Here is a 26,033-nt window from a genome sequence, read left to right as displayed (position 1 = left end):
CCCCTACCCCTCCTCAGTATTTTGTTTTACTAAGGGAAATACCATGGTCCCACATCCGAAAACTATTCCAATGTAATTCATTTGTACCCCAGGAAAAGGTAGGGATGGTTAATTTTCTAAATTCAGTGGAACAATCACTTGATAATCTGACAACCCAACGTATACTACAAAGCATATGTTAAAAGTAATTTGGTAAGTGAGGCTAAATTTGCATTTACGGATTTTGAATCTGCTCCTCCGCTCTCCCTGTGGTCTCTCCCTGGTTTACAAGGCTATCGCTCTCCTGGCCTCCCGGTAATCTGTCAGTCTCCCCCAGCCCCTCATTTCCTTCTGCTTGCTCCGACTCTGTCAGAAACCAAACAAACAAGAGAGTCATAGTCAATAAGTAACTGAAGTAAAAAGATAAAAATGCTACCTACTTCTATGTAAGGTCTATATAAGCATGAAACCCAATTTCCTCTCACACTGACATTGACTTTCTTTTTATTTACTTTTTTTGTATAGAGACAGAGCTTTGCTATATATATAGTTCAGACTGGCTTCCAGTTCCTGCCTCCCAAGGACTGGGATAAGAGGTGTGAGCCACCATACCCAGCCTGGAATTAACTTTCCCAAAGTGTCATCAGAAAATAATCTAATTTAGCCTTCTAAATGGCTGGTTAAATCAACAGACATAACCTATATTTCAGACGAAAAGAAACCAAACAGGCTGGATTACAGAATAATGATAAGAAAATGAAGAACTGTAAGAAAATGAAATTACTATCAACTGAAACAAATGGAGTCAGCTTCTTTTTTTTTTTTTTTGGCCAGTCCTGGGGCTTGGACTCAGGGCCTGAGCACTGTCCCTGGCTTCTTCTTGCTCAAGGCTAGCACTCTGCCACTTGAGCCACAGCGCCACTTCTGGCCATTTTCTGTATATGTGGTGCTGGGGAACTGAACCCAGGGCCTCATGTACACGAGGCAAGCACACTTGCCACTATGCCATATCCCCAGCCCCTGGAGTCAGCTTCTTTCTTCAGCTCTTTTCTCCCTCTGTTGACAGGAGTTTGTAGGAACAACATGATTTGTGAGCTGAAGAACTTTTCGGATGAATATGTCATGATCTTTCTTAGAAAGTAACTTTCTACATTCTTCAATGTGATTTTTACATTTTAGAATAAAATACATTTTAATGGGACATAATTTTATCTTAAAATACAATGATAGGAAATTAAAATTCAATATTTAACAATTCTGCTTGTAAATTTTTTCCCCCTAGTACTAGGGATTGAATTCAGGACCTTGCACTTTCCAAGCAAGTCCTCTTCTATTTGATCCATTCCTCCATCCCCATTTTGCACTGGTTATTCTGAGGTAGGATCTTACTTTATGCCAGGGTAGGTCTGGGTTGTGATCCTCCTACTTGTGCTTTCCCCATGTCACTAGGGATGAGAGATACACAACAACACACCCAGATATTGTTCTTCCTTTGTACCTGGAGTCACAGGTATGCACCATCATGCCCAGACACTGGCGGAGATGGAATATCAAGAATTTTTATGAGCTGGGTGCTAGTGGTGGTCCACGCCTGTTAATTCTAGTTACTCAGTAGTCTGGGAGCTGAGTATCATGGGCATAAAAGTCTGTGAGAGTCCATCTCCCATTAACCACCAGAAAACTGGAAGTGGTACTGTGGCTCAAAGTGGTAGAGAGCTAGCCTTGAGCTCAGGGACAGTGCCTGGGTCCTGAGGTCAAGCACCACAACCAACCAACAAACAAATAATGTATATGATACAGCTGGCCTCACAAGTAGCTAGGATTACAGGCTTGAACCATGAGGCCCAGCATACTTACAACCAAAAATATAAGGTGTATATATTCTACATACTGAGATACACAAGCTTAATTCAAGGTTTGCATTAACAGGAGGCCTCAAAGTATTAAAAAAAGAAAAACAAAAGTAATTCAGATAAGGAAAGAGACAATTAGCTCCTCTAATGTTATAGAGAAATAACCAGTGTAAAAAGGGAAAATCTACTTTGTGATTATCACCCAATTCTAGTTACCTTACACATCAGAGGCAAAGTTTAAATTTGTCAGAGATCAAAACTAAACCACTAGATCTGCCTAGAACAGGTAGGTCCAGTTTCATATTATATAATTTAAGAGTTTCATCACTTACTTTGAAAAGCAGGTGGACATACTATAAAGGTTTGCTGGAATGGATCTGTCTGAGTGCAAATTTGAGTGGTTCCAGGCTGTAAGGATACACCCTGTTGGGCAACTCCAGGGACCGGAGCAGCAGAAGATGGGTACAAAGCTGACTGGTAGTTTAGCAGTGAGACATCTGAATTAGCCAGAGAAAGAGTAGCAGCTGCTGCAGTAGAACTAGAAGCTAAAACAGTGGCCTAAAAACAAAAGATGGTATTTTCACAAAGGCAGAGATAGCCAACATTTTTACATATACAGAAACTCCCTAGAAAAAAATGACAAAGGTTTGAAAATATAATAGTAACTTCCTGAAATATCTCTCCACTTACAAATTTTCCCAGTCCTTAAATGTAAGGCTTAGTATAAAGTCAAATAAGCAAAAGGTAACAAATGGTTATTCTTTTGTTACTGTACTGGTGGTAATTATATATAACTTCTACACAAAAACTGCAGGATAGGACATTCTGTTAAAAAAATAAAAAGTACACTAACCTAAGATATTGGGAAGCTTATATCTTCAAAAATAAGACTCAAAACAAGTATTACTTATCTGCAAACAAATGTAAATTTACCCTTGAAAATAACTGTTCTAAAATGTAAAACTACCCTAGAAAATAGTTGTTTTAAGTATCTTTCAATTAAGCGATGAGATATAAAATCCTTCTTCTAACAAGGAAAAAAATATTATTCAACTCAGATCAAAGAATTTAAGACCTCAGTTATGCTTAAAGACTCATGGAGTCAGGGACTGGGTCTCTGTATTTAATTTTTGTCAGCACATGACATTCCACTCAATCTTCTACTACTTGTGTCAAGTAGAAAGTTCTTAACAGAAAGATCACTCAAACAAAGGTTTTCTTCTGCCAGTCCTGGTGCTTGGACTCAGGGCCTGAGCACTGTCCCTGGCTTCTTTTTTGCTCAAGGCTAGCACTCTTACCACTTGAGCCGCAGCACCACTTCTGATTTTTTTTCTCTATATGTGGCGCTGAGGGATCAAACCCAGGGCTTCATGTATGTGAGGCAAGCACTCTACCACTAGGCCATATTCCCAGCCCGGTGTCTTCTTTATCTTGCCTGCACCCTCACTCATTTCTATCCAATCTACTAGGCAAAACCATTTACTGAATACCTGATTATGCACTGTATTAAGCTGGTTGCTGAAGCTCATGGTTAGATTTGTGCTTGTATTTGGTGCAACATGAGTAGTAAAAGGACTCTTGATCTGACTCACTGTATCATACATGTGAACCCTCCGCTTGCAGATCTCCATGTTCTGGAAACAAGACTTAACACTGAAAATGAGATTAAAGATTTGTTAAGTGAACATTTAAACTTAAACTGGAAATAATTCAAAATAAACAAAAATGGATTAAAGTTATTTATTAATCTTGCTGGTACTGGAATTTGAACTTAGGGCCTTGCACTTGCTATTACATGCTCACAGCTGATGCTCTACCACTCAGCTACTTCCAATCTGGCTTTTTGCTGGTTATTCTTGAAGATGGAAGTCTCTCAGATTTTCCTGCCTGGGCTTGCTTTGAACTACAATTCTCCTACAAGCCTCCCACGAAGCTACAATGACAAGTTCACACTCATCCAACTATTTGTTGAGAAAGGGGTCTTGAACTTTTCTGTCCAGGCTAGCCTCAATATGCAATCTTATTCTAAGCCTCCTGTGTAGCTAGAATTACAAACACTGAACATAATAGGCACTGGTTTCAAAGTTTATTATTTTCTAAGCAACTTTCAGAAAAAAATGACAGAGGTTTTTACAATCACTAAGATCAGAAAAAAATACATATATCTAACTATTTTTTTTTGCCAGTCCTAGGGCTTGAACTCATGACCTGGGCACTGTCTCTGAGCTTCTTTTGCTCAAGGCTACCACTCTACCACAGCACCACTTCCAGCTTTTTCTGTTTATGTGGTACTAAGGAATTGAACGCAGGATTTCATGCATGCTAGGCAAGCACTATACCACTAAGCCACATTCCCAGCCCCACTATCTAACTCTTAATCTCATGCATTTTTGGTGAGAAAAATAAGCACCAGGGAGCCAGTTACACAAGCACCAAAGCTACTAACCAGAGAGTCCATTTATAAGATGGCCACTAACCAAAGCCACAGACTATACTCACTGATTACTATGTGGAAAATCCAGAAGATGAGTCATTGTCACAAACTGATGGTTGAGAGTTTTCAGAGGAGTAATTCTCTTATCTGCATCAATTGTTAGCATTTTTTTTAACAGATCAATGTATTCTCTCCGATCAGCTTTCTCTGCCAGCATGTCCGTTCCCTCTAAGTCTGTGGACATATTGACCTTCCAAAGAAGATAAAGAAATACTTTACTTCTTCATTTAAGCTTAAATAGTAGATTAAGGACTTACTATATCTGCTTTTCTCTCCAAAAGGAGGAAATAAGGTATTTTTTGTCAGTATTTGAGCAAAGAAAACTCTGGGAAAACTCATTTTATACAAGAGTAATGATTTTCACAGGAGGAAAATCTTTGTACACTAAAAGGTAGAATAAAGATAAAGAAATTCCTGTCATTAAAAATTTGGAGGGCCGGGCTGGGAGTATGGCCTAGTGGCAAGAGTGCTTGCCTCCTACACAAGAAGCTCTTGGTTCGATTCCCCAGCACCACATATATGGAAAATGGCCAGAAGAGGCGCTGTGGTTCAGGTGGCAGAGTGCTAGCCTTGAACAGGAAGAAGCCAGGGCCGGTGCTCAGGCCCTGAGTCCGAGGCCCAGGACTGGCCAAAAAAAAAATTTTTTTTTGGAGGGCTGGGAATGTGGCTTAGCAGTAGAGTGCTTGCCTAGCATGCATGAACCCCTGGGTTCAATTCCTCAACACTACATAATCAGAAAAAACCCAAGTGGTGCTGTGGCTCAAGTGGAAGAGTGCTAGCCTTGAGCAAAAATAAGCTCAGGGACAGTGCTCAGGTCCTGAGTTCAAGCCCCAGGACTGGCAAAAAAAAAAAAAAAAAAAAGGAACATACAAGTTAAGCAAAAACTACTGTTATTATATAAATGTAACTTTTTCTGTTGTTGACAATGTTAGTGCAAAGTGTTTAAACTGAATTTTAAATATAAGCACTCTCATTAAATGTTAGCTCTTAAGCAATTACTTATTTAGTAGAGAAAAACGGGATAAGAAAGAAACTTAATAAAAAAAATGTTTTAAAATAATGATACATAACAAGACCAGTCAAACAAAAGCAAAAGTGAAATATACACAAGTTGAATATCCTTTCATATGAAAAGCTTGGGACCAGGAGTACTTCAGATTTCAGAGCTATTTGGATTTAAAAATATTGGCACAGGAACGATGAGAGGGGTGACATGGATAAGCATTGGACTCGTGACCTGATTTATGGAACTGTAACTTCTTTATATACCTAAACAATAATAATAATAATAGAGTATGGACATAACTACCAACTGAGCATAGATCTACAACTCCAATACCTCAAATATAAATGCTCCAAAATGTGGAAAGCCTTAAGTTTTATTATGTCAGCATTTCAGATTTCTAAGCAGTCTGGGTTATAGGTACTAGGTACTTTACCATTGGGGTTCAGGTGTTCTAATAACACATGGCAGAACACCACTGTACTTTTTCTTTCAAGTTGGGAAAAAAAAAAAAAGACAACAAGCTAAGTCTGTCTTTCTTATCACCAACAGAAATGTATCTAATTAAAGAACCATATGAATGTCTCATTTCCTGAACCTGCCATTCTTACCTGAGCCATGTCATCTAGGCAGTTAAAAATGTACTTCCGAGCTTCTTTCGATTTTATGCCAGTCTCCAATTCATGTTCTTCAGGTGTCTACAAAAAATATGTTATTTCCACATTTTACTAAATTAAAGTTGGAACACAAAGAGACAAGTGCTGTCATCCTGTCAACCAATGATGAAACAGATTACAACCAGAAACTCTTATAGTAGACAAATGTGTCCTTAATACCTGGCTACTCTTTCAACAGTAAGACAAATAAGCATGCAAACCACAGTGCCATACAGTTCCTGAAGCAAGTCCAGTGAACAAGTACAGTGCCATTTTTCTCTTAAAGCTACTTTGAAATGAACTGATAATGTCAATGCTAATAGCTCAACAGTTTCAGAGGCAGTGTGTTACAGAATTAAATCAAATTACTCAGTGATTTCTCAAATTAAAAGAGGAAGCTCAAAACTAAAAAGTAGGTGCTTGATGCAAGGAAACATGTAAGGCCTATATGTGGGCAAGTAGAAAATTAGGTCCTTTTATCATGCTTACTGAGAATACTCTAAATAGTCATTACTAAATTTCACTTAATTGTGAGCACTAAACTGTATTACCCATCTCATCCACCCCTACCCCTGCAACTTCTGATTCTAAACACATAAATTTCAGCTGAGTCAGCACTTCATTATCTTATGTTTGTTTTGTTTTGTTTGTGCTGGTTCTGGGGCTTGAACTCAGTGCCTGGGCACCATCCCTGAGCATTTTTGTTCAAGGCTGGTGCCACAGCTCCACTTACAGCTTTTTGCTGACTAAGTAGAGATAAGAATCTCATAGATTTTCCTGCCCTGATGGCTTCGAACCACAATACTGCGATCTCAGCCTCCTGAGAAGCTAAAATTACAGGCATGAGTCACCAGTGGCTGGCTATCTTATTTTTTAACCAAGAATATGCTCAATGAATATAATGAAGTAATTCTTCAAACATACCTTCTTCCTTCTCCTCCTCCAAGTCAAGGATTTAACAACTAAAGCCTGAATTCAAAGTTAGAGGTGGGGAGTACATGAATGGGCAGTGCAGTGGGAAGACAGACCTTAAGCCTCCACAGTGGGTATCCCAAATTAGGATCTCTGTTGAAAAACCTGGTTGTTTTCGTTCCAGCGCTGAGAAGATATTCAGCTGGCAGGCCTTGTGTTTGTGAAATGTAACGAATCTGAAATATCAAAACCATCAATTATCAATCTGGAGTGAAAAGAAATTTAAAAGTATTAACTAAAGTAGTAACTAGCTAGGTGCTGGTGGCTTACAACTGTAATCCTAGTTATTCAGAGGCTGAGATCCCAGTCAACCACCAGAAAACCGGAAGTGGAGCTGTGGCTCAAGGTGGTAGAGCACTAGCCTTGAACACAAAAGCTCAGAGACAGTGCCCAGATCCTGAGTGTAAGCCCCTGACAAAAAACTTAAAAAAAAAAAAAAAAGTATTAACTAGTCAAAAGAAAGAGGATGTTGCAAAGAAAGTTATCTCTGATAAGTAGGACTAAAAGCTACCTGTGAATCCATCCATAGGTAACATTCACATATTTATTCAGTAACTTCTGTGTTATAAGGCCTGCTACTTAAGGAAAGCTGGCTTTGAGGTTTTACAGATTTTTGGGGGCAATACTAGGGTTTGAACTCAGGCCTGCTAGGCAGACGCCTTACCACATATGTGAGCCATATTCTTTTCCCCCAGCCTTTTTTTTTTTTTTTTATACAGGATATCACACTTATGCCAAGACTAGCCTGGACTGTGATCCCCCTGCATAGATGATTTGAGGCAGCTTTTGATTGGTTCTGATGTGATCTCATGAACTTTTTGCCCAGGTTAGAAAAAACCTACAATTCTCCCAATCTCTGCCTCCTTGGGATTACAGACATCATAATCTTTTGAGTGTAATCTTTTCTGTCTTTTTCTTAGGCTTCTGATAAAGATTTTCAAAACCTTTAGGTTCTAGGAGATTCTAGGACAAATCAGAATAGCTTCTAATAATCTTTTTCATGAATTATGTTTTCCTCCTGAGTAGCTAGGATTATAGGCATGAGCCACCAGCACCCAGCTTTCTTTCTTTTTTTTCTTTTTTTTAATGTATTACCAACCTAAAAAGACTAGCAAAAATTTCCTTAAGGGGTGGGGATATGGCCTAGTGGCAAGAGTGCCTGCCTCATATACATGAGGCCCTGGGTTCGATTCCCCAGCATCACATATATAGAAAACAGCCAGAAGTGGCGCTGTGGCTCAAGCGGCAGAGGGCTAACCTTGAGCAAAAAGAAGCCAGGGACAGTGCTCAGGCCCTGAGTCCAAGCCCCAGGACTGGCCAAAAAAATAAAAATTAAAATTAAAAAAAAATTTCCTTAAGTGTCTTTCTTGAGTTCTAGAGTGCTTAAGAACTTCTCTACTTCAAATAGCCATCCCCCATACCTTAACACTCCACTGAGCTTTTTAGCTTACATTATTTCTAACTCAGTCAACACATAGTAATCACTTGTCACAAGCTAGGAAAACAGCTCTTAAACTATGTGTGGTACAATCATTGAAGGTCCCCAAAGAAAAAATTAGTTCACAGTAACAAAAGAAAGTTATGTGCCCTTTTCACTCTTCTCTCATGAACAGAGATTTCCAAAGTTGGTGTTTGATGGGGCCTCTGCCGTGATGGTCATGAAATCCTAGTTACTGTACTCAGGAGGCTTAGATTTGAGGGTCACAGTTCAAAGCCAGCCCAAGCAGGAAAGTCTGTGAGACTCTTTATCTCCAATTAGCCACTAAAAAGCCACAAGTTGCACTGTGGGTCAAGTGGTAGAGTGCTCTTGAACAATGTGCATCCGGGCACTGAGTTCAAGCCCCAGGAGCAGCACACACATTAAAAAAAAGTAGTTTTTTAAAACTATATGTAGTGCATACTCATTCATTCTTTCACTAAATATCCAATGAGGCAAACAGCAATAATGTTTAAAAACAGTCATAGTTCTTGTGTTCATATAGCTTTCACAACGGACAATTCAAACTGAGCATACTGAAAAATAAAATGGAGGTCTAAAAAAGTGCAACAAAGGCCAGGTGCTGGTACCTCATGCCTGTAATCGTAGCTATTGAGATCCAATGATCAATTTAAAGCCAGCCTGGACAGGAAAGGCTGCGAGACTCTTACCTCCAACAAACTACTCAGAAAAGGCCACAGTGATGCTATGGTTCAAGTGGCAGAGTAGCCATGAGCAAAAGAAGCTCAGGGTCAGCACCTAGGCCCTGAGTATAAACTCTAGGACTAGCAAAAAACAAAAAACCCCAAGAAAGTCATTTGGCTGGAACTGGGGCTGTGAGGGGAAACTCCTTGGGGAGGCAAGGCTTTAGTTGCTAACTCCTTAATGAAAAAAAAGAACAGGAGGGCTGGGGATATGGCCTAGTGGCAAGAGTGCTTGCCTCATATACATGAAGCCCTGGGTTCGATTCCCCAGCACCACATATATACAAAATGGCCAGAAGTGGCACTGTGGCTCAAGTGGCAGAGTGCTAGCCTTGAGCAAAAGGAAGCCAGGGACAGTGCTCAGGCCCTGAGTCCAAGGCCCAGGACTGGCAAAAAAAAAAAAAAAGACAGGAAAAAAAGAACAGGAAAGGATTCAGTCTATGGAAACAGTATCTGAAAGAACAGGGCTAAAATGATATCACCATATCTAGAGGACAGGGGAAGGGTAGGGGCAGTCTACTGTAACTTAAACTTACAAGTGTTAATTATTTATGTGATGGACTGTATATTAAAAAAAGAAAACAAGCAAGAACTACAGAGAGATTTTCTTTTGACAGGCAATTTACTGGAAAAGGTTTAAACCATGAAGCATGCTAATATATGCTACACTTGAGCTCACCACAGCAGCAAAAAGGTGTTTTTTGTTTGTTTTTTGCCAGTCCTGGGATTTGAACTTGGCCTAGGCAACTGTCCCTGAGTGTCTTTTGTTCAAGGCTACCACTTGAGCCACAGCACCACTTTTTTTTTTTCTGTTTATGGGGTACTGAGGAATCAAAACCCAGGGCTTCATGCACACTAGTCAAATGCTCTACCACTAAGTCACATTCCCAACCCCAAGCAACAAAGAGGTGAAGGGAATCACTACAGTGGTACAGTACATGCTGCAGTTAAGTTTATACATCTTTATGTCTCCTAACATTTGTCCCAATTGTGAATGGCATAACGTATATCTATGTTTCTGCAAGTTTTGATAAATTTTAGCTTACTACTTTTTTACTAGCATGCATAAATTATACAAGAGGGAATTTCATTGTTACATTTCCATGCATAGATACTGTGTATCCCCTCATTACTATCCATTTACTATTTCAACAGGCTTCCTTGTTCTATTTTCCTACCTGCTGATTCTTTTTTACCATGTTCATCCTTTTCACCTTTGTTATCCTAACCCCCTCTCAAAAATTTTACCTTGTGGGTCTGGGAATGTGGCTTAGCGGTAGAGTGCTTGCCTAGCATGCATGAACCTCTGAGTTCAATTCTTCAGTACCACATAAACAGAAAAGTGGTAGAGTGCTAAGCATGAGCAAAATGAAGCCAGGGACAGTGCTCAGGCCCTGAGTTCAAGTCCCAGGACTGGCAAAAAAAAAAAAAAGCTTGTGCAGGCTGGGGATGTACTTTAGTGGTAGAGTGCTTGCCTAACAGCCATGAAGCTCTACTGGAGATAAGAATGTCATAGACTTTCCTGCCTGGGGATAGCTCTGAACTGTGATCTTCAGATCTCAGCCTCCTAAGTAGCAAGGACTTTAAGTGTGAGCCACTGGGACTCCGCTCATTTTTAGGATTTTATAATTGACTGTGTATTTTATGGTAGTAGATGTAAAACACTTATCTATGTATATTTTGTGCATTTATGATATAACTTTTCTACGTATTTCAAGGCTGTGAAGTTCATCAGTATTTTTCAAATAACTGCAAATCTGAACAAAAAGCATCTATTCAGACCCATACACTTACTTTAATAAAGCCCACGTTGTTCAAGGAGTCATTACTTGTGCTTTCTACTTCCATTCAGGTACAAACTCTTACCTGATCATATTCTGAAGCACCAGGATAAAGAGGCCATCCCAGAAACAGCTCAGCTATTACACAGCCCAGTGACCACATATCGATAGCTTCACAAAATGGCAATCCAAGAATAATTTCAGGGGCTCTAGCAAAAACAAAAATATCAGGTAAAAAATAAACATTTGAGGAAATTAACTATGTTCACTAAATCCCAACAGAGTATTGACTAAAGTTACATTTATTTAATAAAATTAAGGTACATTTGTTTAATAAAACTGAGAATCTTTGATGTATAATAGTCACCTAAAACCCTCGAAGCCAGTTATGCTTTGGAACTCAGGATTTTAATTATAGAGAAACAATATATAATCTCAGTAAAGTTCAGGGAGATGTTCAATAATAAACACATTCACACTTCTGAAACAGAACACTGCTCAGGATTATTAGTTAAATAAAGGCTAGGGACAGTGCTCAGGCCCTGAGTCCAAGCCCCAGGACTGGCCAAAAAAAAAAAAAAAGATCACTCTAGGGATGGAAGCCAGAGCCTCACTTGGCAAGCACTATATACCTACGCAAGCTATGTCCCTAGACTTTTAGTGTCTTACTTTGTTTCTGAGGCAGGCTTGCTAACTTGGCCCAGGAAGGCCTCAAACTAAACTGTCCTTTTGCCTCTGTCCCCAAGTAGCTAGGATTATATCTCTTTTGAAATTATTTTAAAACTATCGACTAAATGGCATGGCCAATATCCTTTGTGAAAAAAATGTTTCTGAAGACATATGGTGGTTGATGACAAACTCTACATCTAGGCTGCCTAGGTTTGAATCCTACTCCATCATTTAATAGCTGCAAGCAAGCAAGCAAGCATTCATTCATTTTGCCAGTCCTGGGGCTTTAATCAGGGCCTGAGCACTGTCCCTGGCTTCTTTTTGCTCAAGGTTAGCACTCTACCACTTGAGCCACAGCGCCACTTCTAGCTTTTTCTATATATGGGGTGCTGAGGAATCAAACCCAGGGCTTCACGTATGCAAAGCCATATTCCCAGCCCCTGATGCAGAGGCATTTAATTAACATTAGCTCTCTGTGCTCAGGTCCCTAATAAATAAAGAGTACCTATCATCCAGGGTTGTTGTGAAGTCTAAATACATATTTTAAAGTTTTTTAGACACTGTGTAGCATACAATAATCTTTTTCCCCCAGTCTTTCATGGGGCTTGAACTCAGGGCCCAGACATTGTCCCTGAGCATTTTCTTTTCTTTTCTTTTTTTTTTGGCCAGTCCTGGGCCTTGGACTCAGGGCCTGAGCACTGTCCCTGGCTTCTTCCCGCTCAAGGCTAGCACTCTGCCACTTGAGCTACAGCGCCGCTTCTGGCCGTTTTCTGTATATGTGGTGCTGGGGAATCGAACCTAGGGCCCCGTGTATCCGAGGCAGGCACTCTTGCCACTAGGCTATATCCCCAGCCCCGTCCCTCAGCATTTTCGCTCAAAGTTAAGTACTCTACCACTTTGAGCCATAGCTCCACTTCCAGTTCTCTGGTGGTAAATTGGAGACATGAGTCTCATGAATTTTCCAGCCTGGGATGGCTTTCAGCCATGATCGGCCTTCTGAGTAACTACAATCACAGGTGTGAGCCACCAGTACCCAGCAAACATTGTCTTAATGTTAGACATAATAACAATTATTATCATCATTATTATACTATCATTTAAAAAATATTGGACTTTGTTCTTTTGTAAATATTCATTTACATTAATGCTTCAAGTAATAAATGTAACACTAAGGAACCTTAAAAGAAGGTAATCCATAAACTAAAAACCTTTCGTACTTGAGTACATCCAAAATAAATTATTCTCACTTATAAAGGAGGAAACTAAGGCAAAGAGAGACTAACTTGCCCAAAGTCACAGTGAATAAACTGCAGAGCAAGGATCTAAATTGGCAGTCTGACTGCAGAATTAAGACTGTCAAGGAGCACAAGTTATGTGTGTAACTAATAAATCTAATAGGTATGTATGGTTATGCACACATGGGCATTTCTCAAAGTACAATGAATCTTAAAAAAGCAGGTTCAAAAGGGAATGGCAGGGGGTGAGGATACAGTTCAGTGGAATGAGTGCTTAGTATGAGCAAAGGTCTAATACCTATTCAACAACAACCAAAAAAAAAAAAAAAGGGAAGGTAAAAGCAACACCAAAACAAAATGTGACATGCTGTGCACTGTTCTAAGTCCTTTATAAATGTTGCTTAATCTTTATAATAATCTTCTAAAAATAGATATTTGTATGTCACCAATTCTTTTTTTAATAATAATTACTTATTTATTATCAAAATGATGTACAAAGGGGTTACAATTTCATACATTAGGCCATGGGTTCATTTCTTGTACTATTTGTTACCTCCTCCCTCATTCCCACCTCCCTGTATGTCACCAATTCTAAGCTATAATTTTTTTTATACTTTAACATCTCTGAAAATTTTTAAGATCCTTACAAATATAGTATATTTTAGTGGCAATGCTTTTTACTTTCTGAACTAAAATTCTTGAAATATGATGATTTATTTTAGTTCAATGGTAATGTTTTTACTTTCTTAGGGGTATATACTGCTTCAATAGCATCTTAGATTCTGAGACAAAAGCATTATCTGCATGTCTCCATCTGACAAAGCACTTAAAGGTTAAATAACCTTTTTGAAGCTACCCAACCACTAAAGCAGAAACCAGGCAACCTGGAGGGAAGGTCTCAACTTTACCATTTTCTCAAAATTTCTGTTCCTTCTTTGAAGTCATGGAATTTGGATCTGTAAGTACATGGCCAGATTCCCTCATGTTAACAGGAGGAAAACTGAAAAAATAGATCTCTATAAAAAAAAAATCATCTAAATGGCTGATATAGAGCCATTGCCTAGCACACTTTTGTTTCAAATAATACATACCTATTATATTATATGTGTATGTTGGGACTGAGAGTTGAATGAACATGGAGAGATAAAATAAAAATATTTTCCCTTAAAGATATCCCAGGTAATTTTATATCAATAGTAGCCCTTGGAAAACAGGGTAGATAAGGAACTCCACAGGGTATAAAAGCTAATCCTTACATTGAAATAACAGAAGACCCAGGCTATTCAGATTTATTCTACTTGACAATTAAGGGAGAATTATTACCATGTTTTAAAAGTATTTGATACAATCTATGATTTTGTTCACCAAGCAAACTCCAGGACGGTATAGGAGAGGGAGACTCATGCTTATTAATTCTAGCTACTCAGGAGGCTGAGAAGTGAGAATTGTGGTTCCAAGACAGCTTTAGGCAGGAAAGTTCAAGAGAGTCTTATCCCCAATTAACCACCAAAAAGCAGGAACTAGTGCTGTAGCTAAAGTGGTAGAGCTGCAGGCTTGAGTGGAAAAAGCTCAGCAACATCATGAGTTCAAAACCCAGGAATGGTACAAACAAAAACAAAGATTGATAGAAATTGTTTTGCTTATTTGGTTTCATTTTGCTTCTGGAATGACAAAAGCAAGCTGAAGTCAGATGCCAGATGCCTATAATCCTAGCTATTCAGGAGGCTGAGATCTGAGGATCACAGAAGCAGAAGCAAGCCCAGGCAAGAAAGTCCATGAGACTTTTAACTCCAATTAACAACCAGAAAACCAGAAGTGCCGCTGTTCCAAAAATATCAAACAAAAAGTAAAAAAGCATTAAACATACAATGAAGATGCTCACTGGGTTCATGAGGGCTTTTTCTTCTTTAGGGCCTGACTCTAGGAACAAGAAGACAAAAGCTTTTTTCTTCCTTACCAAACATTCAAACATTGTATAGCAGGTTTGCCTTTCTGAAGACTGAATGTTTAAAACTTTAAATTAGGGGGCTGGGAATATGGCTTAGCTGTAGAGTGCTTGCTTTTGCATGAATGAAGCTCTGGGTTCGATTCCTCAGCACCACACAAACAGAAAAGGCCAGAAGTGGTGTTGTGGCTCAAGTGATGCTTGGGCTGAGTCCAAGCCCCAGGACTGGCAAAAAACAAAAAACACAAAAAACCAAAAAACCTCTAAATTAAGATGTAAGTCTTAGATACAATTGGGCCTCTATTCATTCTCTCTCTCTCTCTCCCCCTCCCCAACCCCCCCCCCCCCAAGTCACGGGGCTTGAATTCTGGGCCTGGGCACTGTTCCTGAGCTCTTCAGCTCCAGGCTAATGCTCTACCACTTGAGACACAGTACCACTTCTGATTTTTTGGTGGTTAAGTGGAGATAAAAGTCTCATGGACTTTCCTGCCCAGGCTGGCTTTGAACTACAATCCTCAGATCTCAGCCTCCTCAGTAGCTAGGATTATAGATTCAAGCCACCAGTGCCTGGCCTGTATTATTTCTTAATTCCTCAACATAAATCTATGCAGGGGCTGAGATACACCTCAGTGGTGGAACAAATGCTTGGATGTGATCCCATTAGGCTTCTTACATCACTAGAATAACAGACAAGCACCATGTATCCACCTTTTGGTTAAGAACAGGTTTTGTGGACTTTTCTGCCTGCGTTAACCTCAAACTACAATCACCATAACCTCCACTTCCAAGTAGCTAGAGTTACAGTAATTAGCTACTAGCACCAGGCAAAAACCCCACAAAAACAAAACAAAAAACCCTAGTTCTACTTCATCTGGACAAAATGAAGGCTGAATTAGATAATTACTCTCTAGGTCCCTTTTCATCTCTATCATTCTAACAACTGAGAAGTAAAAGAGATTATCTACTCAAACAGAGGAAAGCAACTTATTACAAAAAAAAAATCTGGTAGTATCCATTTCAGTAGCAAAATGGCCTTACTTGCTATCCTGACTACTGTAAATCTCTTTAAAATACATCCCATCTGGCTGGGAATGCGACTTAGTGGCGCTTGCCTACAATGGGTTTGTTTCCTCAGTGCCACATACACAGAAAAAGCCAGAAGTGGCACTGTGGTTCAAGTGATAGAGTGCTAGCCTTGAGCAAAAAGAAGCTCAGAGACAGTGCCTAGGCTGAGTTCAAACCCCAGGACTACTGGCCCCCCCCAAAAAAAAATACATCCCATCCTTAAAGAAAAACACTAAACAGGTTCTGATTGCTATAGCAAAGTAGAAGAAATAGCCTTTTGCCTTCTCAACCTTTACTCTATACTAAATATGCGCTATACTATACTAAATACTAAAAAAGCTCCTCCAAAGTTAAAAAAACAAACAAACCACTTATGGCTGGGAAGGTGGCTTAGTCTAGAGTGCTTGCCTCGCATACATGAAGCCTTGGGTTTGATGCATATATATATGAAGCCAGAGTGGCTCTGTGGCTCAAGTGGTAGAGCTTTGAGTAAAAGAAGCTCAGGGACAGTGGCCAGTTTGAGGCCTGGAGTTCGAGCCCCAGGACTGGCAAAAAAGGGAGGGAGGGAGGGAGGGAGGGAGGGAGGGAGGGAGGGAGGGAGGGAGGGAGAGAAGGAAGGAAGGAAGGAAGGAAGGAAGGAAGGAAGGAAGGAAGGAAGGAAGGAAGGCTGAGATTCTACTCCATCTGCTTTATTTAGCACATTATTAACCATTACTCTAACCCCAAGGAACATCCATGTTAAATCCTAAGCAAATGCAAAACTGTTTGGTGTAAACCAACTGAACAACTCATGGGGGGAGAGGGAAAGGGGGAAGGGGGAGGGGGGGAATGAGGTAACAAACTACAAGAAATGTATCCAATGCCTAAGTATGAAACTGTAACCTCTCTGTACATCACTTTTACAATAAATAAGGAAAAAAAAATCCTAAGCAAAGTCACACCCTCTGTATGCTGAATTTCAGTATAGACAGTCATTTTTCAGTAAAAAACAGAATGAATTCCTGTCTTTAGGAAATAAACTTAGTTCTACCTGAAATTAACCTTGTAGTTAACAATTAGATTGGATTTACAGGAAGCTTTGTTGAAAAGTTTAAAAAAAATGAAAGCCTTGTTTTCTATAAAAACAAAAGCAAGGGCTAGGACTATGGCATAAAGAGTGCTTGCCTCACATACATGAAGCCCTGGGTTTGATTCTTCAGTACCACATATATAGAAAAGGCAGAAATGGCACTGTGGCTCAAGTGGCAGAGTGCTAGCCTTGAGCAAAAAGTCAGGGACAGTGCTCAGGCCCTGAGTTCAAGCCCTAGGACTGACTGGCCAAAAAAAAAAAAAAAAAAAAAAAGCAATGGTTCATGCCTATAATCCTAGCTACTCCGGAAACTGGGATCTGAGGATCACAGTTTGAAGCCAACCAGGACAGGAAAGTCTATGAAACTCTTACCTCTAAACAATCATCAAAAAGCTGGAAGTAGACCTGTGACTTAAGTGCTAGAATGCTAGTCTTGAGCAAAAAAGCTCTAGGAGAGTACCCAGGTCCTGTGGGGTTCCCCGCTACCCCCAAAAATTATTCTTATGGTAGCTTAAAAGGAGAAGGAAAAAATACAAAGATCAACAACCTAACACTGAAAATTATCCAAGTAAATTACATAGTAGAGAAAGTTAAACAGCCAGCAACTCTTAAATCTTTTAGCCTTTAAGTGGAAAGTCCATCAAAAATGATCTCATAAAAACATCTTGTATCTTTTTTGGTTCTCCCTTTTTCAGTCTTAAATTGTTCCTATCTTTGAAGGCATACAGCTAAAGATGATCTCATAAAAACATCTTGTATCTGTTTTGGTTTTCCTTTTTTTAGTTTTGAATCACTCTGTTCCTATCTTTGAAGGCACACAAATAGTTAAAGAATACCTGAGGCACTGAAGAGATTCAAATAGATCTAAGTCCTCATACTTCAGTTATGACCAGCCTCTTAACTCCCAAGTGCTCAGAGGGACTAAGTGCACCAGTAGAATTTGGGCATATTTGTACTCTATGTGTGGGTAGTGTATTTGTACTATATGCTAAAAATTTGCTTAAAAGCAAATATAGGAGCCTGCATCAGTGGCTAACACCTGTAATCTTAGCTGCTCAGGAAACTGAGATCTGAGGATCATGGTTCAAAGCCAGATTGAAAAGTCTGTGAAATGCTTATCTCTAATTTTACAAAAAGCTGGAAGTGGTACTGTGGCTCAAGTAGTAGGGTGCTAACCTTAAGCAAAAGAAACTCAGGGACAGCACCAGGCCCTGAGTTTAAACCCCAGGACCTGCATGCACGCGCACGCACACACGCACACACAGCACAAATGTAGAAATACAGGCGTGCTCAAGTGCTAGAGCACCAGCCTTGAGTGGAAAGCCAAATGAGAGTACCTGAGGGAAGGAAGGAAGGGAAGGAGAGAGGGAGGAAGGAAGGGGAAGGAGGGAAGAGCGAAAGAAAAAGAAAGGAAGGAAGGAAGGAAGGAAGGAAGGAAGGAAGGAAGGAAGGAAGGAAGGAAGGAAAAAGAGTTAAAATTTAGCCAGGCACCAGTGGCTCACGCCTCTAATTTTAGCTACTCAGGAGGCTGAGATTTGAGGATTGTGGTTCAAAGCCAGCCTGGGCAGGAAAGGCCAGGAGACTCTTTATCTCCAATTAACCACTGGAAAACTGGAAGTGATACCGTGGTTCAAGTGGTAGAGTGCTACCCTTGAGTTGAAGAGCTCAGGAAGAGTGGCCAGGCCCAGAGATCAAGCCCTAGGATCAACCCCCCATCCCCCCCAAAAAAGAGAGAGTTAAAACTTTAAAATTCTCAGAAGAAATCATTACAATGAATTTCGCAATGATTATCAAGGACATAACATCGAAAAGGTAAGCAACAACAGAAATAATAGACAACTAGACCTCGAAGTCTGTCACATCAAGTTAGGCACCAGTGGCTCATACCTGTAAATCCTATTCACTCAGGAGGCTGAGTTATCTGAGGATCACAGTTCAAAGCCAGACCAGGCAAGAAAATCAGTGAGACATCAGTGAATCTCCAATTCACCAGCAAAAAACTGGAAGTGAAGCTGTGGCTCAAGTGGTAGAGTGCTAGGCTTAAGCAAAAAGAAGCCAGGGACAGTGCTCAGGCCCTGAGTTTAAGCCCCAGGACTGGCAATAAATAAATAAATAAATAAATAAATAACACCATCAATAGGCAAAAGGGCAACCTATGCAATGGGAGAAGATATCTGCAAATCATAGTCTATTAATATCTGAAAAATATTAAAATCTCCAACAACAAAAAGCAACCAAATGGACAGAAGACTTGAATAGATAACTTTATGAAAAAACAGATGAATATCCAAAAAGTACAGGAAAAATGTCCACATAATTATCCTAAGGTAACCAAGTAAGTACAAATGCTATAGAGAATATTAAAACATAGAGCATAATCTAATACAATTCTCATTAGTATAGAAAAAAATCTAAAAAATAAAAAGCTGCCAGAGTTAAATCTAGAGATATTTCCAAGCTATTTTACCTGCCAAGAATGGACCTGGAAGGTTTTTTTTTTTTAAAAAAAAAAAAAGCAGCAGGGGATAGGAATGTGTCCTAGTGGTAGAGTGCTTGCCTAGCATACATACATGCAGCCCTGGGTTCAACTCCTCAGCACCACATACACAGAAAAAGCCAGAAGTGGCGCTGTGACTCAAGTGGTAGAGTGCTAGCCTTGAGCAAAAAGAAGACATGGACAGGGCTGGGGAGATAGCCTAGTGGCAAGAGTGCCTGCCTCGGATACACGAGGCCCTAGGTTCGATTCCCCAGCACCACATATACAGAAAAACGGCCAGAAGCGGCGCTGTGGCTCAAGTGGCGGAGTGCTAGCCTTGAGCGGGAAGAAGCCAGGGACAGTGCTCAGGCCCTGAGTCCAAGGCCCAGGACTGGCCAAAAAAAAAAAAAAAAAAAAAAAAAGAAGACATGGACAGTGCTCAGGCCCTGAGTTTAAGCCCCCAGGACTGGCAAAAAAAAAAAAAAAAAAAAAAAAGCAGCATATGCTCAAACTCATTATCAGTAAATAAATATCATTATATTTTAACAATTCCTCAAAATGGAAAAACTGAAGAACAATAATGGTAGTAAAGAAATAAACACATGCCTGCAAAACTCAACTAGTAATACCTTCACAGACTGAGCTCATTTTCCCAGTGCTAAGTAAAATTTCAGAAAGGAAGGCCACATGTCCATGTCATATATATTCATGTAATAAATAAATAAATATATATATATATGTATGTGTGTGTGTGTGTGCAAAAAGCTGGGTCATGGGGCTGGGAATATGGTCTAGTGGTAGAGTGCTTGCCTTGTATACATGAAGCCCTGGGTTTGATTCCTCAGCACCACATATATAGAAAAAGCCAGAAATGGTGCTGTGGCTCAAGTGGTAGAGTGCTAGCCTTGAACAAAAATGAAGCCAGGGACAGTGCTCAGACCCTGAGTTTAAGTCCCAGGACTGGCAAAAAAGAAAATAAAAGTTGGGTCACACCAACAATCCTAGTTCCTTAGGAGGTGAAGATCAGATGATAACAGTTCAAGGCATACCTAAAGAAAAAGTTTGAGAGACTACTATAACAACCAATAAAAATCTGGGCACTGAAGCTGTTCTTGTTATCCCACTTACTCGGAAAACATGTAAATAGGATCGTAGACTAGGATAGCCCAGGCACAATGAGAGACTCTACCTAAATAACAACAGCTAGATGCTGCTGGTGGCTCACATCTGCAGTGGTTTGAAGCCAGCCAGGGTAGGAAAGGCCATAAGACTCTATCCCTAATTAACCATCTGAAAACCAGAAATAACAGTTGTGGCTCAAAGTAGTAGAACACTAGCCTTGAGCAAAAATAAAAGCTCAAATATAGTACCCAAGCCCTGAATCTCACAACCAACAATAAAATAAAATAACTACAATGAAAAAACTGGGTGCTGGTGGCTCACACCTGCAATCCTAGCTACTGGGGGGGTGGGGGGGGTGGGGCTGAGATCTGAGGCTCATGGTTTAAAGAGAGCCCTGGCAGGAAAGTCCTTAAGACTCTTATCTCCATTTAACCAACAAAAAGTAGGAAACTGAAATATGGATCAAGTGGTAGACCACCAGCCTTGAAGGAAAAAGTCAAGTCTTGAGAGTTCAAGGGAGTTCCAGGGTGCAAGCCCCAGTACCGGCACAAATAAATACAGCTGGGTGCTGTGGCTCACACCTGTAATCCTAGCTACTCAGGAGACTAAGATCTGAGGATCACAGCTCAAAGCCAGCCCAGGCAGGAAAGTCTGTAAGATTCATCTCCAATAAACTACTAAGAAAAAGCTGGAAGTAACACTGTGGCTCAAGTGGTAGAGTACTAGACTTGAGGACAGAGAAGCTCAGAGACAGAGACTGAGTTCAACCCCCAGGTCTGGCAAAAAACAAACAATAACAAAAGCAAAAAAGAATAGGCCCAAGTGTTGGAAGACTTGCCTAGCAAGGGCAAGCAGGTCTTCCAGTAAACCTTAATACTTCCTCCTAATCTGTTTTGTGGTCTTAAGGTGTTAAATGTAAGGAAAGACCTCCAGCTTAGCACATGCTTTTCAGTATTTTCCACTTGCCTGTAGTAGCGCGACTGAAGATAAGTTGAACACACAGCTTTGGAAACGTGACTAGCAGAACCAAAGTCAATGACCTTCACTCGGTAGGGTTGGCGAACTGGATCGACCAGCATTATGTTTTCAGGTTTAAGGTCAGCATGAATCAGACCCAGGCTCTTGAGTTTCATCAAGGCCGTGGCCACCTGCTGCAAGATGGGTCTGATGTACTTGAGTGGCAGTGGGCTAAACTTGTTCTGCTTGAGAAAATCATACAAGTTCTGCTCCAACATCTCAAACACAAGGCAGGTGTGATTCTTATGCTGAAAGCACTCGTAAGAACGAACAAAATTATACTCATCAGCGTTCTCACTGCTTAGGCGGGAAAGGATGCTCACTTCAATCTGTCCTTGTCTGGCATAGGAGGGGTGGTTCTTCAGGATTTTAATAGCCACAATTTCCTTGGTGCTCCGCTTCCAGCACTTTGCCACCTGACCAAATGTCCCCCGGCCAAGGAACTCTAAGACTTCATAGCTGTTGGTCATAGAGCAAAGGATCTCGTGCTGGACAAGCTGGTAATCCCCTTCTCCACTGGAACTGCTAGTCTTGGTGGTCACAGTGGTGGTAGTGGCAGCAGCACCCACCACGGTTCTGTTTTGCAGCATGAGAGGGGGATGTTCTTCTATGATCTGCACGCTACCGTTGCTGTCAACTTCCTCACTTTTTCTTTTCAATCCACATTTTTGATATGGCTCAAGCAAAGAAACGTTGCTTCTGTGAGTTAGGGCCTGGCTGCTTTGGAAGGTTGATGGAGCGGCACTGCCCGAGCTGTCAGCGGCTGTCACCACAATGTGCTCTACTGTGGGTGCTGGGAGGAGGAGACCCTGGTCATAAGCAGGAATACTGAAATTTGCTACCTGGTTTGAGGTGCTAGCTTGCCCTTGGGTGGCTGGGAGGGCTTTGCTGTGGGTGTAATACTTGTCACTGCTGCTCTGTCCTGAGACATCCCAACCAGAGGGTTCTATTTTCAGTTTCTTCGCACTGCAGAAGGCACTCGACGACACTGATGGGGGGGAAAACACCTGCAGCTGTGATGCCATACCTACATAGAGAAAGAAAAATGAACCAGACTACAGGGATAAGACACATATGTGAAAGTACACAGTGAAAAGAAATGTCATGTCCCGTTCTCCCAAACATGAGAAGTGTTCAACAATATATTGTATGAGCCAACCCCAAAAATGTTCCAGAATGTTACATTTGAAAAGGACCATTGATACAAACTGACAAAAGAAAGTAATCAGGTTGGTGACAAGGATGGGTGGAAAGAATCTTCTGAAGAACTTCAGAAAGTTACTCTATATGAAGAAAACCTCACTAATGGCTCGCACCTGTAATTGTGGCTACTAAGGAAGCTGCGATCTGAGGATCATGGTTCAAAGCCAGCCTGGAAAGGAAAGTTCATGAGACTCCTATTTCCAACAAACCAGCAAAAAAGACAAAAAGAAGTGGAGGTGTGGCTCAGGTGATAGAATGCCAGCCTTGAGGGAAAAAAAAACTCTGGGACAGCACCCAAGCCCTGAGTTCAAACTCCAAGACCAGCACCAAAAAATAAATAAAAGAGAGGGGAAAGGATGAGTCTGGTGATGAACCCCCTGTAAGCTTCCCACCAAGGCCAGCCTGGACTACATAGCAAGTTCAAGCCAGTCTGTTCTACAGTGTGATAATTTAACTCAGCAGGAAAAAACAAAAACAAAAAAACAACCACTGGTGGTCCACACCTACAATCCTAAGCTACTAAACTCCAGAGGCTGATATCTGAAGATTGCAGTTTGAAGCCAGCCTGAGCAAGAAAAACTGTGAGACTTAGCTTCAATTAACCCCCAGAAAACCAGAAATGGTGCTGTGGCTCAAAGTGGTAGAGTGCTAGCCTTGAGTGAAAAAGTTCAGGGACAGCACTCAGGCCCTGAGTTCAAGCCCCATAAGTGAACCCCACCCCCCAAAAAAACATCAAAGCAAGCTGGGCTCTGGTGGCTCACACCTGTAATCCTAACTAAACTCAGTAGGCTGAGATCTGAGGATGGAGGTTCAGGGTCAGCCCAGGCAAGAAAGTCCATGAGGCTCCTATATCCAATTAAGTACCAAAACACAGAAATGGAGCTGTGGTTCAAGTGGTAGAGTACTAGCTTCAAGCACAAAAAGTTCAGGGACAGCGCACAGGCCTTGAATTCAAGCCCCATGACCTGCACCAAAAAACAACAACAACAACAACAACAACAACAACAAAAAACCATAATATAAAGGGGAAGTGAGAAACATCCAGCTGTTCTAGATATCAATACCTCAAACTCAGGCCAAAGATTAGACCCAAAGATATTTTTTCATAATAAATTCCAAGCATTTGACAAAGAATACAAACCATTTCTTTTCTTCCTTCTTTTTTTGGCCAGTCATGGGGCTTGAACTCAGGGCCTGGGCACTGTCCCTGAGCTTCTTTTGCTCAAGGCTAGCACTCTACCACTTGAGCCACTGCGCCACTTCTGGCCTTTTCTGTTTATGTGGTACTGAGGAATTGAGCCCAGGGCTTCATGCATGCTAGGAAAGCACTCTACCACTAAGCCACATTCCCAGCCCAATATATAGAATTTCATATTATCTGCACCCTACTTGCCATCTGATCTTCAGAGGCTTTGAGCTCCAGATTAAGTCCTTTTCTCTTCACCTCTCTCTTTTCAGTATTACAGCCCAGGATTGGTTATATGCAAGTCTAAATCTCCATTGCTAATTCAGACACCTTTCCCTCCCTGCCCCATCCAAACTCTAAATTCAAATGATCACTTGATACTGCAACTTGGGACATTTTAAAGACACTTCAAATTCAAAGTTAACCACTGCCCTCGCACTTCAGCTTTCAATCTCCATTACAAGATGACATCACACATCCAATGCCTAATCCAAAACACTGAGGAAGTGGCAATAGCTATCTCACAGGGTTATTTGAGACTTCAATTATTTAATCAAGGTAAAGTGGTAGTTCCTGAAACATATTTAATGCATTATCCTCCAAATTCCTGTCCCTATTCTTCCATGTCTATTGTGTACAATTGTATCTCATAAATACATTTAAATCATCCATTTTTTTCTCTACCTCTACTGATACCATTGTAGTTCAAACTACTAATAGCCTCAAAATTAATCACCTTAAAAGCACTCATGGAATTCAGTTTTTAAACAACACAAATCAGACAACTATCTCTTTTCCCTTTTCCCCAGGGATCTTCCACTATTTTGAGCGTAAGGTTAACAAGCTCTACCATATCTGTGTGCTACTTTCCAACATTATGTCACTTTGATTTCTCTACTCCAACCCTTCCCTCTTTAGTTTGTTTTGAAATGTGGAGCCCAGGTTGACCTGCAGTACTCCTGCTCAGTCTTTATGTTACTGGAAGTGCTGGGATTATAGATATGCATCCCTCACCTAGCTCTTTCTTTAGTTCTTGTAGGGCCACTTCACATACTCTCAATTCTAGGCACTGATGTGGTAGACACTGGTGTGGTGAGTACTGTTCCCTGACATTTCTTTCTTCCTCCCTCCCTCGCCTCTCCCCCAGGCAAAACACACTCCCCACAATCATCTTGTACCATGGTTTCCCACAGCACCCTGAACCACTCAGGAAACTGAGATCTGAGGACTGTGGCTAAAAGCCACAGGCAGGAAAGTTAGTGAGACTCTTCTCCAATTAACTATCAAAAAGGCAGAAGCAGAGCTGTGGCTCAAGTGGTGGAGTTCTATCTAACCTTGAGCAAAAGCTCAGAGACAGCATCCATGCCCTAAGTTCAAGCCCCAGGACCAACACACACAAACACAAACACACACGGCAATGTGTAGGGCTGGGGATGCTGTTTAGTAGAAGAGCTCTTGTCTAAAGCACACAAGGTCCTGCTTCACTCTCCTATATACATTTCTTTGTGCCTTGTTATAACTAAAACACCTCTGCACTGGAGTCAGTAAGAAGAATATATTCCCAACTAAAATGTGGTTTGGGCTTACTTTAAGGAAGTTTCCGTAATTTATCTGGACCTTGAAGAAAGCATAAGTTAAAATTTAAGGCCACTGTCCTTTAATAGTGAATAGAAATCTATCCACGTCACTAATATCAAATTAAAGAAAAATCCGAAGCAAAATAGTTTCTTTATGAAAATTTCCAGTTAATATATACAAAGTATTTATCATCGTAAAATTAAGCCAGACTGAACAAGGAAGTAAATCATCTACATTGTTTTCCTCTTATCTGTTGAACCCATTTTATTGATCTATCTGAAACATCACAATTTTCAGTAACTAAAAATATTTAGTGAAATAATATAAAATTTGCAGTTTGTACCAACTGTCTAAAATTAAGGGATTATAAAGTTTATTCTGAAAAGGCATGAAATATAATACCTTTTAAAAAACTATTCATGGGCTGGGGATATGGCCTAGTGGCTAGATTGCCTGCCTCATATTCATGAGACCCTGGGTTCGATTCCCCAGCACCACATATACAGAAAATGGCCAGAAGTGGCGCTGTGCCTCAAGTGGCAGAGTGCT

The 26,033-nt window shown here is 40.6% G+C and overlaps 1 protein-coding gene across 8 annotated transcripts in view; it reads right to left on the bottom strand.

The window, feature by feature from the left end:
• Hipk1 (homeodomain interacting protein kinase 1) overlaps positions 1-26,033 on the bottom strand; it is a 69,980-nt gene that overhangs the window by 18,790 nt on the left and 25,157 nt on the right. For 6 of the 8 annotated variants that reach the window (XM_048351812.1, XM_048351814.1, XM_048351816.1 and 3 more), the window contains 7 exons: positions 21,467-22,544; positions 11,005-11,128; positions 7,014-7,133; positions 5,941-6,027; positions 4,332-4,516; positions 3,323-3,485; positions 2,165-2,390 (listed from right to left, as the gene is read on the bottom strand). In XM_048351812.1, coding sequence (XP_048207769.1) covers positions 2,165-2,390; positions 3,323-3,485; positions 4,332-4,516; positions 5,941-6,027; positions 7,014-7,133; positions 11,005-11,128; positions 21,467-22,544 — 1,983 coding nt within the window. The remainder of the gene's footprint in view (positions 1-2,164; positions 2,391-3,322; positions 3,486-4,331; positions 4,517-5,940; positions 6,028-7,013; positions 7,134-11,004; positions 11,129-21,466; positions 22,545-26,033) is intronic. The other 2 variants (XM_048351813.1, XM_048351819.1) reach the window with 2 other exon arrangements.

This window comes from Perognathus longimembris, chromosome 7 (assembly GCF_023159225.1).
Source record: "Perognathus longimembris pacificus isolate PPM17 chromosome 7, ASM2315922v1, whole genome shotgun sequence".
Lineage (NCBI taxonomy): Eukaryota > Metazoa > Chordata > Mammalia > Rodentia > Heteromyidae > Perognathus > Perognathus longimembris.
The sequence above is the reverse complement of the archived record's forward strand: the minus strand, read 5'-3'. Positions and strand labels throughout refer to the sequence as shown.